At 41.8% G+C, this 17,729-nt stretch overlaps 1 protein-coding gene across 2 annotated transcripts in view; it reads left to right on the plus strand.

Annotated features, from left to right (window-relative positions):
- The window catches only part of Psma8 (proteasome 20S subunit alpha 8), a 53,008-nt gene extending 36,506 nt beyond the window's left edge, over positions 1-16,502 (plus strand). Inside the window, exons 5-7 of one of the 2 annotated variants that reach the window (XM_004654844.2) lie at positions 13,459-13,578; positions 13,783-13,845; positions 16,410-16,502. In XM_004654844.2, the coding sequence (XP_004654901.1) occupies positions 13,459-13,578; positions 13,783-13,845; positions 16,410-16,502 (276 nt within the window). The remainder of the gene's footprint in view (positions 1-13,458; positions 13,579-13,782; positions 13,846-16,409) is intronic. The other variant, XM_004654845.2, reaches the window with a different exon arrangement.
- The last annotated feature ends 1,227 nt before the right edge of the window (positions 16,503-17,729 follow it).

A 17,729-nucleotide genomic window follows, 5' to 3' on the forward strand; every position in this document is an offset into this window, starting at 1 on the left:
GAGAGACCTTGTCTCAAAGTAAGCATTTTCATTTTTTAATCCCAGGATCCTTCCTTTACTTTGGAAAAGATGTGACAGGTGAATCTGTAATTTACAAACAAGAGCATTACACATACTTCCAAATTAGTCTTGCATTATGTAGATTCTTGCTTTGAGTAAAACTTCTTTTGCTCTTAATAAAGAATTAAATGAGCATGTAATCCTCATAATGAAATGTTGGTTCAGTGATTAATACCTTTAAAAATAATTTTTTTCAGCTGGAGAGATGGCTTATCATTTAAGGCACTTGCCTGCAAAACCCAAGGACTTACATTCAATTCCCTAGAACCCACGAAAGCCAGGTGCACCTGGTGGTGCATGTATCTGGAGCTGGTTTGCAGTGGCCAGAGGCTCTGGCATGCCCATTCTCTCTCCCTCATAAATAAATTTAAAAAATTTAAAAAAAATTTTTGAGGTAGGTCTTACTCTACCCCAGGCTGATTTGGCACTCACTCTATTCACAAGCCAGTTTCAAACTCACAGCAGTCCTCCTACCTCTGCCTCCTGAGTTCTAGGATTAAAGATATGTGGCACCATGCCAACAAAAATAATTTTTATTTGGCATCCAAAATAATGGCTTTCAGCTGGGTGTGGTGGCAAACACCTTTAATCCCAGCATTTGAGAAGCTGAGGTAGGAGGATTACCATGAGTTCAAGGCCACCCTGGGACTACATAGTGAATTCCAGGTCAGCCTGGGCTACAGTGAGACCCTACCTCAAAAAAAATGGGTTTAATTTTAATAGTTCATACATATGTATAATTGCTCATATTCCCCCATTACCCTCCCTTGCCCCCTCTTCATCTCTTTGATCTTCTCCCCAATAAGTACTCCTGCTTTCTTATGAGAGACAGAGAGACCCGAAGTCTGTATTTGAGAGTAAACGTGATGTGTTTCCCTCCTCATTGTCCTCTCTTGTTCCCCCTTCCCTTCATTTCAGACCCCTTACTTCCAAGCATAGTCTCTCTTCTTATTTTATTTTTATTTTTTTTTAATTTTTAATTTTTAATTTATTTGAGAGCGACAGACACAGAGAGAAAGACAGATAGAGGGAGAGAGAGAGAATGGGCACGCCAGGGCTTCCAGCCTCTGCAAACGAACTCCAGACGCGTGCGCCCCCTTGTGCATCTGGCTAACGTGGGACCTGGGGAACCGAGCCTCCAACCGGGGTCCTTAGGCTTCACAGGCGAGTGCTTAACTGCTGAGCCATCTCTCCAGCCCTATTTTTATTTATTATTTGATAGAGAAAGAGAGAGAGAGAGAGAGAGAGGGCGCTCAAGGGCCTCCAGCCACTGCAGATGAACTCCAGACGTGTGTGCCCTTGTGCATCTGACTAATGTGGGTCCTGGAGAATTGAACCTGGGTCCTTCAGATTTGCAGGCAAACACCTTAACCATCCCTCCAGCCCGAGTCTCTCTTCTTTCATGTCATTCACTTATGTGTGGATAGAGATATTAAATCTAGATGCCATGTATGAGAAAACATGTGATATTTATCTTTCTGATCTGGCTTTCATACTGAACTCTTAATTTTTTTTTGTTGTTGTTCTTTTTTATTTATTTATTTGAGAGTGACAGAGAGAAAGAGAAAAAGAGGCAGAGAGAGAGAGAAAATGGGCGCGCCAGGGCCTCCAGCCACTGCTAAGGAAATCCAGACGTGTGCCCCCTTGTGCATCTGGCTAATGTGGGTCCTGGGGAATTGAGCCTTGAACCAGGGTCCTTAGGCTTCAAAGGCAAGTGCTTAACCACTAAGCAATCTCTCCAGCCCTCATACTGAACTCTTTAATGTCTCCTCTGTTTGTGGAGAGTCAGAGTACCACAAACTTAGAGATACATGTGTGTCACTACACAGTAATAATCTCCACATAATTAGTGGAAGTTTTTCTTGATAAATTATTCTTGTTTCATTATTAGATAATGACTTATTTAATGATATGTTCAAATCTAAAACGAAAGTCCAGGACCCTGAGAAGCCAGTAGCAGTTTCTGGCAGTGAATTTTCATGAACTATGCTATGTAGGAATAAGACGACAACTACAGAACTAAGCTTATGTGATTTTAACTGTATTAAAAGTTTAAGTGGGCTGGAGAGATGGTTCAGTGGTTAAGATGCTTGCCTGCAAAGCCTAATTACTCGAGTTCAGTTTCCCAGTACCCATGTAAAGCCAGATGCACAAAGTGGCACATCCATCTGAAGTTCATTTGCAGTGGCTGGAGGCCCTGGTGTGACCATTCTCTGTTTTTGTTCACTCTTCTATCTCTCTCTGCTTGCAAATAAAAGAATAAATAAAAACTTAAAAAAATTTAAGTATGCAGACTTTAGATAATTTTATGCTGAATTTGTTTCATTACTACTAGGAGCTAAAGAAATTAATGGGGGAATACTGTTGTGGTCTCTATGCCTGTATTAGGTAAAGAATTTGATTTGTCTGACCATACTTGCATGACACTGGTTCATAACCCACGTAAGCAGGCCAGTAAAGCAGTGGGATACAATCTTGCAACAGATAGCAGCATCCTTCAGTCTACCGCATAACCTCAACGCTAAAGAGAAGGGAGGATTTACCTGCTGAAAATGCCAGCCTGTTATCCCGCCAATTAGAAAACGTGACATGGTCAGCACTTGGGAGGTGGAGGCAACAGGATCAGAAATTCAGGGTCATCCTCAACTGCATGAGACTTTGAGGCCAGCCTGGGATAGAGACCCTTTCTCAAAAAAACAAAAACAAGCATCTAACATCTACCTTTTATACCAGTGACCTACAGGAAGCAAGTCTTTGGACTTGATCCTTGAGTATTTTAGAAGCCTGCCACCTTCTGTTTACACTTGTCATGGCATCATTACTGTTCATGTATCTGGGCATAGAAGTTCCAAGTTTGCTTAATTTTTTTTTTCAATTTAATTTGGCTGTTTTCTGAGGACATCCAGGTAAGTATTTTTATTTTATTTCACTCCAGTCAGTCAGGCAGGAGAACAACAGAGTTTTCAAATTGGTAAACATGTCACAGATCACCTCTGCTCTGCTTCAAGCTGCACCGTGGGTGGGAGGTTGTGAAAAGTCTTGCACACGCACACATTGTACATCTCACTGTTGTCACTCTATGCATGTTCTGTGCATGTTACATACTTTTTCCACATGAGGTTCAGATGGAAGTGTTATGGCACTTTTCAAAATCATCTATAACAGAGCTGGAGAAATGGCTTAGTGGTTAAGGCATTTGCCTACAAAGCCAAAGGACCCCGGTTTGATTACTTAGGACCCACATAAAGCCAGATGCACAATGTGGTACAGTTGTCTGGAGTTCATTTGCAGTGGCTAGAGGCACTGGAATACCGACGCACTCTCTTTTATCTGCCTCTTTTATTCTATCGCTCAAATAAATAAAAAATTTTTTAAAAAAATATAACAAAAATATCAGAAAACTTTAAAAATGTGCTTGGCTACTGAAATGGAAGGGTTAAATGATTTTAAGTTCACATTCATAGTTAATGACAATTACTGAAAGCAATAAAGAAGCAAAAAGTTAATTCTTTTTACCATATAATGCCATATTGTCTAGGCCAACTGGCTCTACACTTCTATAAACTCTGCTATCCATCTAATTTATTTGCTTTATTTTTACTTACTTAGTTTTTGAGACATGTTCTCACTCCATAGCCCATGCTAGCTTTGAACTTTTTGCAGTCTGCCTGCCTCATTCTGCCAAGTGCTTCTGGAAATGAGACCTGACCTTTGTCTTGTGATGACACAAGTAGGTCTAATCACACTTTGGAAGCTGGCTGACCTGTAAAACTCCTTCTTCAGTGCCTACCTAGTAAGCTGGGCATGGTGGACCCACCTTTGCACCCAGTACTTGGGAGATGGAGGTAAGAGGAGCCGGAGGTAAACGTTGTCCTTGGCCAGCAAGGCCAGCATGGGCTACAGTATCAGTTGCTTTGTTACTGCTAGAACAAAATGCATGACAGAAGCAGCCTTGGAAAAGGGTTTATTTTCAGCGTACATGTTCGAGGGGAACTCTGCCATGGCAGGAAAAGCATGGGAGAGGCAGCCAGCCAGTGTCATTTTGCCAGGGAGGAAGGAGAGACAGAGACACAGACACACAGGACATGGGGCCAGGTCATCAAACCTTAAGCGCTGCTCTCAGTAAAGCACTTCCTCCAGGAAAGCTTCATCTCCTCAGAGCTCCACAGCCTTCCTGAACAATGCCATCATCTAGTGTTTAACTCCATTTTACACTCAAGCCACCACAACTACAGGAGACCCTGCCTCAAAACAAACACCCTAAAATTACTACCTAGTTTCTCTGTCAAAAATCCCCTTGAGAAGATTTTAAAAAAGAAAGAAAGGTCTTTGAGCCAGATGGGCTTGGTGGCTCATGCCTTTAATTCTAGCGCTGGGGGGAAGGGAGCCAGTGGCGGTGCAGAGGTAGGAGAATCACTGTGAGTTCAAGGCCAGCCTGGGACTACAGAGTGTCAGGTCAGCCTAGGCTAGAATGAGACCCTCCCTCAAAAAAAATCTTACAAAAACCCCTTTGATCTGGATGACTAAGGAACTTGGCAGAGTTCACACCCATTGCCATGATCCACATAATAAGGGGCAATCTCACAGTAACCAACTCAAAGCCAATTGTCAGAGACCCAGGGCAAGAAATTATGCAACTGCCTTCTCCTCAAAGGACAGATCAGCCCTGTGTCTGTGTCTCTTCAGGCCTGAAAGCAGGTGTAGTCTAATGGTTGGACATCATGGTGTCACATGGTTCTAGAAAGATTAAAGATGCCTTCACTACCAACCTAATGGTGGTGCTTCGTAATGGGCAAGATTTAGGGCAGAGACACCTTGCAGATATGAGCAAGTGGCCAAGTATATCCAACTCCTCGGACTTGAGCAACTGGGCAACCCAAGGCTAAGTTTGCTGACAGGAATTTCAGAATCTCTCTGGCCAGGTAAGGTGTAGGCAGTGAGTTCCTGAGCCCTTCAGTCAATAGCTAGGTAATTATTCCCTGTCACCAAGGTAAAGTTTTTCATGTGGCCAAGGTATGATCTTGAAAGTATTTGACCAGTACTTGAAGGACTCTGGTAGTCAGCTGTGATGGTCTCAGTATATAAAAGCCAACATTGGCTGGCTGGAACCTAGTTCTGTATTCCTGTGACTGACCCAGATCATTAAGCCCAAGTGTCTGGAGCCAGATGTGCCTGCCTCTCATGCAATCTCAAGGTGGCCACAAGAAGGATCCTCAGTGGTTTTATGTGCACAATAAAAGGCCTCCATGATGTCTGAGGAGGAAAACCCCATTTTTATAACACCACCAAGGAATGTTTCCCTTTTTATATGTGGACATGTGTCCTGATTCCGTATGGATAAAACTGCTAGTACCTTCCAACCTTGATAATACTCATTCATTACCATCATGAATCTTCAGTGAATAAGTGAATAAATCAATTTTCACACCTTTGATGAAACAATAGATGCTAATACATAATTTTCTGAAATTCAGACCAGGTGGACAGCATTTTACTTTTTTTTTTTTTTAAGCTTTTGAAGGTAGGTCTTGCTTTAGCCCAGGCTAACCTGGAATTCACAATGTAGCTTCAGGGTAGCCTCAAACTCAGCAATCCTCCTCTCTCTGCCTCCCAAGTGCTGGGATTAAAGGTATGTGCCCCCCTGTCTGGCAGCATTTTACATTCTGTGAGCTGGGACGGGAGGGTTCATAAGGCAGGTTTGCTGTGGGCACAGTGGGGATTGTTCTCAGAAGTTAACAATTATGTTATTTAGCTACAAGATGAAAAGCCCATTTTTTATGGAAGTTCACTTGTGCTTGATAGAAACAGACAATAATGGTGGCTATTCAGATGTGGAGATTTGGCAAGACATGTTCTCAAGAATGAACAAACTGAGCCTGTTACTTTCAGGAAACAACTGATAGTATTGTTGCTAATGATAAAAATTCAAGGTTTGGGACAAATTTTGGAAGACATATCATTTACTACAATATACTTGACAGATTCCCAGTACTTAATAAGGTTTGTTTGATGAGACTTGAATTGAAATTAAGGAGCATAATTATTTGATATTTTAAAATTTGGATGGGTTAACATTTGAAATATCTACATAATTCAGCAAGCCAATGTTTTCCAATTATGCCAAGACATAATATTACAAAATCTTGTAGTATAAAAGATCTAGTCAAAATAAGACCTATGTAGGCTTTTAAAAACTTATTTTATTTTAATTATTTATTTTCAAGCAGAGAGAGATAGAAGGAAAGAGAGAAGGAGAGGGAATGGGCATGTCAGGATCACCAGCCAGTACAAATGAACTCCAGATGCATGCACCACTTTGTGCATCTGGTTTTACATGAGTACTGGGGAATTGAGCCCAGGTTGTTAGTCTTTGCAGGCAAGTGCTTTAACTGCTGAGACATCTCTCCAGCCCCTATGTAGGCTTTATTTTTTAAGAAATATTTATTTATTTATTTAATGGAGAGAATGGGCATGCCAGGGTTTCCAGCCACTAAAAATGAACTCCAGACACATATGCCACCTTGTGCCTCTGGCTCATGTGGGTCCTGGGGAGTAGAACCTGGGTCTTTTGACTTTGAAAGTAAGCACCTTAATCACTAAGCCATTTCTCCAGCCCCCTATGTAGGCTTTTAAAAAATATTTTATTTATTGCCAAGGAGAAGAGGAGAGCAAATGAGAATGGGTGTGCCAGGGCTTCTAAAAAAGCTTTTGCAAATGAACTCTGGACACATGCACCGCTTTGTACATCTGGCTTTATGTGGGTACTAGGGAATTGAACCCTCGTCCATGGGCTCTGCAGGCAAGCATCTTAACCACTGAGTCATCTCTCCAGCCCATGTTCACTTTTAAGAACCATCTATGTTGATAATTTTTGAACCTCTACATAATATATTTTGATCACAGTTCCTTCCATGTGTAGGTTTTACTAATGCCTGTTGACTATTCAAGATTCAGTTTGATCACAGTACTAGACAGGCGCAGGCAGGGGAAACATGGGTTCAAGGCCAGTGTAAGCAAGCTCCTTTGCCAAAAGTCAAAATCAGTGACACTACACCATCACCAAAGAACCCTCAGTAATAAAATTAAAAAAAAATGTTAGAACAAGTCTTTCTATATAGGACATGCTGGCCTAGAACTAGAACTCACAATTCTTCTGCCTCAGCTTCCTGACTGCTGGGGTTAAAAGCATGTACCATGTTCTGCCAAAATTTTCTTTGAAATTTATTTATTTATTTGAGAGAGAGAGAGAGAGAAACAGAGAGATTCAAAGAACAATTATGTGTATACCAGGGCCTACTACCACTGTAGCTGAACTCAAAACACATGTGCATCTGTTCTAAACTTTTATTTTATTTTGTTTGAGGGCTAAAGAGGCATATAGAGAATGGGCACATTAGGGCCTTCAGCCATGTCAGATGAACTCCAGACACATGTGCCACTTAGTGTATTTGGCTTGTATATCTGGCTTATGTGGGTCCTGGGGATTTGAACCTGGGTCCTTTGGCTTTTCAGGAAAGTACCTTAACCGATAAGCCATCTCTTCAGCCCACATGTGCATCTGGATTTAGTGGGTACTGAAGAATTTAACCTGGGCCATCAGGTTTTACAAGCAAGCACCTTTCACTGCTGAGCCATCTCTTCATCTTCTCCCCAAATTTTTCATTAATTTTAAGATAATAATTAGTCAAGAGACATTCGTGCAATCATGTCAAAAAGTTTTCTTGGGCTGGAGAGATGGCTTAGCAGTTAAGGTGCTTGCCTGTGATGCCTAAGGATCCAGGTTTGATTCTCCAGAACTCATGTAAGCCAAAAAGCCAAATTCACATGTTGGTGCATGTGTCTGGAGTTTGTTTTCAGTGGCTGGAGGCCCTGGAGCACCCATTTACTTACTCTCTCTGTCTCCTTTATTGGCCTCTTTTTCTCTGTCTCTCTTACAAATAAATAAATAAAAATAAAATTTTTTTTAAAAAGTTTTATCTCCTGTGATTCAGATTCCAAGTTGCATTTAACTTTTATGATGATATCACTTTCTGAGTGGAATACTAAAATACTTCTGGGAAGGACATTAAAGTGTTCCTTTCCTGGGCTGGAGAGATGGCTTAGCGGTTGAGCGCTTGCCTGTGAAGCCTAAGGACCCCGTTGGAGGCTCAATTCCCCAGGACCCACGTTAGCCAGATGCACAAGGGGGCACATGCATCTGGAGTTCCTTTGCAGTGGCCAGAGGCCCTGGTGTGCCCATTCTTTCTCTCTGCCTCTTTCTCTCTCTGTCACTCTCAAATAAATAAATAAAAATAAGTAAATAAATAAATGTTCCTTTCCTAACCACATACTTGCATAAGGCTATAATTCAATCAAAATAATAGTATTATAAAGTAATGAATGCAAAACACACAGGAAAATCTTTTTTCTTCTGACCAGATAGCAAAAGCAAAATTATTTATAAAAATATAAAACAGTGCCATTCTTCTCAGATTTACTTATTTTGGAAATATAACTTTTTCATAAAAGCATGCTATATATATCAACATGTTAGGAACTGAGTTGTGTCCCTCCCCACAGTTCATAAGTTGAATCCCTAACCCCTAATATACTGTTTTTGGAAATAGGTCCTTTAGAGTGATAACTAGAGTAAATGAGAGTATCAAGGTGGGACCCTAACTTTGATACCCTCATGAGAAGTGGAAGACCTAGTGGAACTGTCTTTTCCATGTATATGCATGTGCACACACAAGGAAGAAAGGCCATGTGAGGACTTAGTGGTAAAACAGCTGTTTGCAAACTATGAGGAGTCTCACCACAAACGTAAATTGTTGGCACCATGGCCTTAGGCTTTAAGCCTCCAAAACTATGAGAAAACAAATTTTTCTTATTGAAGCCACCTATTGGTGGTATTTTATAGTGGCAAATCAGGTAGACTGTATACCAAAGATGTAATTATTATTTAATGAATTAAATACTTGAACATATTATGTTTTCATTTTTGAGTCTGGATTTGATTTTATACTATAGTGTTTATTTAATACATGCTAATAAATCATCTTGTATACTTTCACGGCAGAAGACGCAAAGGCTTTTTTAAAATTTTTTTTTGAGATAGAGTCTCACTCTAGCCCAGGCTGGCCTGGATCTCACAGCAATCCTCCTCCCTTTGCCTCCCAAGTCCTGACTTGCTTCTCAGTACCAGGTATGAATTCCCTCTCACTTAGCGGCCTTCCTATCCAATCAGAGACCACTTGACTATCCCTGTAACTTTGTGCCTCTGTTGCACCATTGAGTATGTCTTGCCTGGCTGGTTGATTTTGTAGCTTGAAGGATCCACAGATGTTCAGACTGCAGATGGCTTTTCTTTGCCAGGAGCTCACATGGTGGCTTCCAGCACTGTGACAGCTATGCCACAGGGAGATGGCATCCATCTCAGTTCCATTTTGATATCTCGTCATGCTGACTTCACAAGCCGCTGCAGCTTGTGGTGTTTTTAGCAATAGAGTTTTATCCTAGATATTTCCTAATCCAGTCCATTTGACAAGGCTAACCATTGCAGGACCCAGGAACACGATCTCTTTCAATAGTGGTTTGGTAAATATTGTTGGGAAAAAAACAAGCCAAAGTGCTTTGAAGTTCTCAGTAATTGTTCAGAATGTAAACTATTGATCTAGAGCAGGAATCCAGGATTTTTTTGTTTGTTTGTTTGTTTGTTTTTTTGTTTTGTTGTTGTAGGTATGGGCTTGCTCCAGCCCAGGCTGACCTGAAATTCACTATGTGGTCTGAAGCTGGGCTTGAACTCACAGCGATCCTCCTACCTCGGCCTCCCAAGTGCTGTGATTAAAGTCATGAGCCACCACGTGAGGCTTGGAATCCAGGGTGTTTTTGTTTGTTTGTTTGGTTTTGCAAGGTAGGGTCTCACTCTAGCCCCAGGCTGACTTAGATAGAATTCACTATGGAGTCTCAAGGTGGCCTAAAACTCACGGTAATCCTCCTACCTCTGCCTCCTGAAAGCTGCGATTAAAGGCGTGCACCACCACACCCGGTGGAATCCAGTTTTTTAAAAGGCCAAGTGGTAAGTATTTTAGCTTTGTTGCTGTACTGCAGTGCATCTGCTGCAGCTCTGACTGGGTGTGCATGCAGATTGTCAGCAGGACGATTCTGTTGACAGTTAATGAGATCCAGTCTCCATTGTTCAAAATATCCTCTTGCAACACAGAAGAAATTCTGAAGAACTCTACAAAGCCTTCCACACCTTGCTTCCTTGCCAGGTGTGCTGGTGTGTGGAGTTCTTCTAAAACCAGACATGTGCCTTACTCAGAGCCTTTATCCTTTGTCTTTCCATATTCTCCCTCTGCCATGAGCTTTCTTCTCATAGATGCCTACATGGCTACCATTGTCTTCCTTTGGGAAAGTCTCTCCTAAAAAGACTTACTAGTTTGCAGCCCACTCCCAATACCCTTTCTTCTTTCCCCACTTATATTTATTATTATTATTTTGAGGTAAGGTTACGTACTCCCAGGCTGACCTGGAATTCACTATGTAGTCTCAGGGTGGCCTCAAATTCATGCCAATCCTCCTACCTCTGCCTCCTAAGTGCTGGAATTAGAGATGTGCACCACCACACCCAGCTTATTTTCTCCTTTCTAACAACATACTGCTATTTTATCTCTCTCTCTTCCCTCCCCTGCTTCACTCTAGACTTTAAAGTCTGTGAGTGAAGGGATTTTGTCCAATTTTTATGCTTTTGAAACCTTATATACAATATGAGCATGAATGTTTGTACATAAACAATTAATGAATAAAAAATGAATGCATAGCCGGGTGTGGTGGCACACACCTTTAATCCCAGCACTTAGGAAGCAGAGGTAGGATCATTGTGAGTCCAAGGTCAGCCTAGGATCATAGAGTAGTTTATAAGCAAAAATTAAAAATAATTTAAAAACCAAATGTACATGACATAACTTGATTCTCAGCTGGAAGCATTCTCTCCCTTTATACTTCTGAAAGCTTAACAATTTTGAATTTAATAGTAGTTCCTTTTCATTTATTTCCTATATTAAGTAAAATATATAGAGAGAAAGTTTGTGTCTTAATTTTTTTATGGTGAACACATTAATCATGTATATAATGAAAATTTTAACTGTTACTGTGTGTGTTACTGATTTTTCAAAGTAACGTTTTGTAACATATACTTGCAGGGATTGGCTCTGTTCTTGCTTCATAGTCTGAAATGTAGGGACCCAAGTATGCAGCTCAGTCGCTTCACATTCCTGTGAAATGTGCTTGCTTTCACTTAAGACATAATAGTTTACAGAATTGTTATTCTGTTTTTATATTTAATGCTTTGGTTTCTGTGCATTTCTTGAAAAACTTGTATTTTAAATTCCTAAATAAAACTATTCCATGATGGACACTAGTGAAACCAGCAGCTAATGAGTGAAGTGGCCACTTAAAAAAAAAAAAAATTCTCACTGGGTGTGGTGGCACACACCTTTAATCCCAGCACTTGGGAGGCAGAAATAGGAGGATTGCCGTGAGTTCGAGCCCATACTGACTACATAGTGAATTCCAGGTCAGCCTGAGCTGGAGTGAGATTCTATCTCGAAAAACTAAATATATAATATTCTAAGCCAGGCATGATTGTATATGCCCTTAATCCTAGTAAGAAAGAGGCAAAGATAGGAGATTGCTGTGAGTTTGAGGCCAGCCTGAGACTACATAGTGAATTCCAGGTCAGCCTGAGCTAGAGTGAGACCCTACCTCAAATAATCAAAAAAAAAAAAAAAAAAAAAAAAAAAAGAGAGAGAGAGAGAGAGAGAACAAAGATGGCCTGCAGCTCATTAGATGCCCTTGTGGAAATCTCTGGATCTGTGGTAACTCCGTAGCGTTGTTCCAAGTTGGGGTGTAGGACTTCAACATTAAAGGCTCTTCTTTATTCAGTCAGTGGATGGGGCTGTCCCTGAAAGTGCTCATGATCTTGAGTTAGCCAACTCTTACAAGAGCAGAGGCGTGCCTGCCGAGGGCACGGAGAACAGCTCCAGGGTAAAGCTTTCTTTTCGGAGGATGTATGGACAGTGTGCTACACGATAACTCCAGGAGTATACCAATGAGGTGGTGTTCTTAACTTCTAAAAATAAGGGCCTGATAATGCTTAGTACATGAAGATTAAGTTTTTCATTAACTAAGGAGAGTGTGAAGGTGCTGGCACTTGTCTGTTATGCATGGTCTTCCCCATGCCTTCAGGATACGTACTTGACCTTCCGCCAGTGTGCTTGTGTTCCCGGCTGCAAAGATTCCCATGGCTGCATCCAGTGACTTCATTTCTTTATACCTAGTTGGAACAAATGTTGGGAAATTACATTTTTAGCATTCACATTGCCTAGAGTTTTGTCACAAAGGAAGAATGGATAATGAGGTTGTCAAGTACTAGTCTGCCACAAAAAATTCACGATTCTTGTGGGTATAGAGGCAAGCAGGAAATCTTGTCGATGCTGGCTGGGCTGCGTGCTAGGGGCAGGGAAGGTGAAGAGAAGAGTCTGCTGAGAGCAGGCAAGATTTTAGGAAATCAGTCAGATGGATAAGAGCCAAAGAATTTGCCATTAGCAACTGGAGAGACTAGAAAAGTCACTGAGAATTTATAACCTGACCTTAATGGACCTGTGAAACTTTGGGATAAAGCACTTTGTCCTTCCTCACTGGGCAACAACCAGTTACCAACAACTACTTGTGGTAAGTAGACTCAATAGTCATGCCAGCCAGAAGTCTCCTCTAGTGGGAGAGGACTTGGGATCCTAACAGTGAGGTAATAGAAAGCATTCACCACGCAGAACGTTGGTGAATTTGAAAATAAAACTGCTGCAGATAAGGTGGTATAAAAAATGTAAGAGCCAAAGGAAGGAGAGGGGTGCTTTTGAAATGCTGTGTTTCCACAAAGGACCTCAAACATGTCAGACACCAGATGGCAGTTACATTCATGACCTCACAGTGCTGCTGCGACCTGCACATGAGCTGCATAATGTGAAGGGGAAAAAAATGACATCAAAGGAGAAGGGGACTAGTTGGAAAGAAGACGGGGTTCAATGATGGGAGATGGGGACAAAGGAGGCTGGAGGGAGGGGTTATGACCAGGGTGCCCTGTGTATATGTATGGAGCCTGTCCACAAAAAGTTTACAATACTAATTTTACTGCCCATTAAATTTGTCTAGCAAATTTGCATACTACTTAATTTAAAAAGAAAAACCATGTCTCCATTATAGAATATTCACATGATAACCAAAATAATTTCTTAAATATTTGCTTAGTTTATACTTTATTCTTGATTCAACTAGAGAATTCTAGAGTATACTCTATACTTAGTAACAATAAGTTCACTCATATTGCAATAGTATCACTAATTCCTTTTCATTTTCAAGGCAAATGCAATAGGCCGAAGTGCTAAAACTGTTCGGGAATTTCTGGAAAAGAATTACACAGAAGATGCTATTGCAAATGACAATGAAGCCATCAAATTGGCAATAAGAGCTTTGCTAGAAGTAAGTATCTAGTAAGACGTGTTCTGAAAGGCAGGTCTTTCTTGTCCTCGCCTTTGTTTATTCAACGCACAATTTGCTGCAGGAGGTTGTTTGTCTGTGGTTCTGGGGGTTGCCCCAGACGTCACATGTGCCGGGTACCTGCTCTACCACAGACCTGACCCGAGCCTGCGTAAGTAGCTCTCATGTGGACTTGTTCTTCATTAGGTTGTCCAGTCTGGAGGAAAAAACATTGAGCTGGCCATCATAAGAAGAAATCAACCTTTGAAGGTAAGTCAGTAGCTAAAGAGGTAAACCAATCTATAGAAGTGAAAGTGTTATTACCTATGAATCTTTTAAATATAGTTTATTTATTCATTCATTCACTTATTTATTTGAAAGAAAGAGGGTTCAAATGTTCAAACACAGCAGGCTGTGGGGACATTCAAACTATAACGGTGGTTAAATTTGTCTCAGAGGAACACAGTAGGATGAAATAGGAGTTCACAATAATGAAAAATTCACCTTGCATTATTGAAATGTTTTCACAGTAACTGTGCATACCATAGGGTGTATAATTCAAGGTCACATCCTGCCCTACTTCCTTTTTTAGTGCCCTTATATTGGTAATGTCACAGATTTTATTTTGATCCTAATTATTGCAAGTGTATTGTTTTGAACATTTTGAAGTGTTTTTGTATACCTGATGTTGCAGTGAGTTCGCATTGCTGGTAGAAATCACCTGACCAAGAGAAGCTTGTGGGAAAAAGAGGTTTATTTTGGCTTATAGGCTCAAAGGGAAACTCCACAATGGCAGGGGAAATGACAGCATGAGCAGAGGGTGGCCTCAACCCCTGGCCAACATAAGGTGGATAATAGCAACAGGAGAGTGTGCCAAACACTGGCAAGAGGAAACTGGCTATAACATCCATAAGCCCACCTCCAACCTCCAGGAGGCATTAATTTCCAAATCTCCATCAGCTGGGAGTCTGGCATTCAGCATGCCTAAGTATATGGGGTCACCTGAATCAAACCACCACATTCCACCTCTGGCCCCCATAAACTCATATTCATATGGGATGGAAAATATAATACATTCAGTCCAGTTTTAAAAGTCCCCATAGTTTTAATCAGTCCCGATGATGTTCAAACATCCCCATAGTCTTTTAACTGATAAGATCTTTTAACTGAGCCATAATACCAAAAAAAACCCCACAGTGACACAGAATAAACATTCACACTGAAAAAGATGGCATTGGGCATAGCAAAGAAATATTCAACTAATACAAGATTTAAAACAACCACGGAAAACACCAAACTCTGTAGCTTCAAGTCCAGCAACTCTAGCAGTGACAAATCTCCAAGTCCAATAATTCTAACCAGCAACAAGTCTCTGGCGTTCCAATTCCGCCCCTCCAGCTAGGCTACTCCCAGTCCTGGGAAACTTCATCCAGACCAGCAGCTCCTCGGCAGCCATCTCATGGCCCCGGCATCTCCACTAGGTCTCCACTGCAAACCATGGTTCATCCTCATGGCTCTATTGGGTCTCTATGCTGGCAACCAGCACACCAGCTTCACACTGTGTAGCAAGCAGTCCAGTTCACATTGCTGGTAGAAATCACCCAGCCAAAGGCAGCTTCTGGGAAAAAGAAGTTTATTTTGGCTTACAGGCTCGAGGAGAAGCTCCACGATGGCAGGGGAAAACGATGGCATGAGCAGAGGGTGGACATCACCCCCTGGCCAACATAAGGTGGACTAGCAACAGGAGAGTGTGCCACACTGGCATGGGGAAACTGGCTATTACACCCATATGCTTGCTCTCAACAATACACTCCGTCCAGGAGGAGTTAATTCCCAAATACCCACCAGCTAAGAACCTAGCATTCAGAACACCTAAGTTTATGGGGGGCACCTGGATCAAACCACCACACACTGCCCATGGCCATTTCCAAAACATAAGACTGTGTTGCAAACTCAGTGACCCTCTCTTTCCTGCATTTCTCATGCTCCACAATACCAGGTAGGGTGCCAATTTGTTAATGGGGGGGGGGGGACATAAAGCAGACTTTGAAGAACAGGACACTCCTTGAGCATTTAGGTCCCTTCAAAAAAGTACATTCTTCCTGTTGCCTCAGTGCAGGTCAGCTGGCCCAATCTCCATGGTTGTAATCTCTTAATTGCAGTTGGATGGGCAACAGTTCACCACAAAATTTTTCTTTCTGTGCCATATCCCTCTGCTCATCCCAGTTCATCTCTATGCAAAGCAACCCTGCACACCTTCTCAGGACCCAGGCATAACAGCAAGCTTCCCATACAAGGCAAAGCTCTTTATCACCCTTATTAGCCAAACCTCACAGTCCATAGTTCAAATCCTTCCACATTCCTCTTGAAAATCAGCTCCAAAAAGCCAAACCCTCACAGTCAGGTATCTAGCAGCAACCCCACACTCCTGGTACCACTTTACTGTTGCAGTCAGGTTCGCGTTGCTGGTAGAAATCACCCGACTAAGAGCAGCTGGGAAAAAGCGGTTTATTTTGGCTTAGAGGCTCAAGGGGAAGCTCCACGATGGCAGGGAAAATGATAGCATGAGCAGAGGGTGGACAATAGCAGCAGGAGAGTGTGCCAAACACTGGCATGGGGAAACTGGCTATAATACCCATAAGCCCGCTCCCAATAATACACCGCCTCCAAGAGGCATTAATTCCCAAATCTTCATCACCTGGGAACCTAGCACTCAGAACAACTGAGTTTATGGGGGACCCCTGAACATACACCACACTTGACATGATAAAATACAAAGTTATAAATAGAAAATATTCAGTATAGTTACTTTTTGAATTTTTTCCACTTTTCAGATGTTTAGTGCCAAAGAAATTGAATTACAAGTAAGTGAAATAGAAAAGGAAAAGGAAGAAGCAGAGAAGAAGAAATCAAAGAAGTCTACCTAATGGGGCAGCCCTGGGGGCTTCCGTTCTGTTGTGCAGTGTGTGATTTGGGAGGGAGCTGTGGGGGTAAGTTGGTTGAAGCCTTGCATTGCATCCCATGCGCCGCTTGAGAGTGACAGGCTTGAGGCGTCTGCAGACAGGCTTGTGTGGTTTCTTTAGAAGTAGGTCCAGCAGTTGCTTAAAGCAGTCTTGTATATAAGCCTGAGAGTGCAACTGTACACTTGCTCAATATGTTGCTTTTCTTCAATAAATTCAATTTTAAAAGTTAATATTTTAGCTGGGTGTGGTGGTGCACACCTTTAATCCCAGTACTCAGGAGGCAGAGGTAGGAGGATCACCATGAGCTCGAGGCCACCCTGAGACAACGCAGTGAATTCCAGGTCAGCCTAAGCTAGAGTGAGACCCTACCTTGGAAAACCAAAAAAAAAAAAATAAATAAATAAAATAAAAAGTTAGTACTTTTATGACGTTTGTATATTCACTATCAGTTAGGTAGCTACCTATATCCCAAAATAAATGGATATAACAATGAGTTGCATTTCTTTTTTTTTTTTCCCCTTGGTGTATGTGTGGTGTATGCAGTGTCTTATTCTGTCCCTCTTCCACTGTGTCTTCCTGAGAAGGAGTCTGTCCATGAACCTGGAGCTGCTGTTTTTAGTCGGACTTGGCTGCCCCAGTAATTCTCTTATCTCTGCCCCCCTTAGAACTAGGGTCACCGGTATTCATGACCATACCTGGTGTTTTTTGTTGTTGTTTTTTCATGTGGGTGCTTGAGATCAAACTCAGGTCTTCTTGCTTATGTGGTCAACACTCTGCTGTTAAGCCATCTCTTCAACCTCAAGCTGCATTTCTTGATGAATGGTAGATAAGATCATCCCCCAGTGACACTGTAATGGGGTGTTCAGGGTCCAGAAAAGTCCTTGAACCCCAAACCCTAGGTTTGTTTCTAATTTCAATCAAAGAATTGAATAAAAAAGCCTGAGAAGGATAGTTATTAAATTATTATATTAATTGAGGAAAGTACAGAGCCAAGTAAAGAGACCCATGTGGCTAGAGAACTCATGTGGAGGGCCTGGAAAAACCATGGAAGGAAAAGAGAGAAATGAGTTTAAGGAGCTCCTGCCATGTGGGGAATTGGAAGGGGTAAAGGAGCCCATGTGGAGAGTTAGGGCTGGAGGCTCTCCCCTCAGCTCAGCCCGGCTGGGCCCAATGCCCAGCAGAGGGAAAACT

This window comes from Jaculus jaculus, chromosome 15, assembly GCF_020740685.1.
Source record: "Jaculus jaculus isolate mJacJac1 chromosome 15, mJacJac1.mat.Y.cur, whole genome shotgun sequence".
In the NCBI taxonomy this organism is placed as follows: Eukaryota; Metazoa; Chordata; class Mammalia; order Rodentia; family Dipodidae; genus Jaculus; species Jaculus jaculus.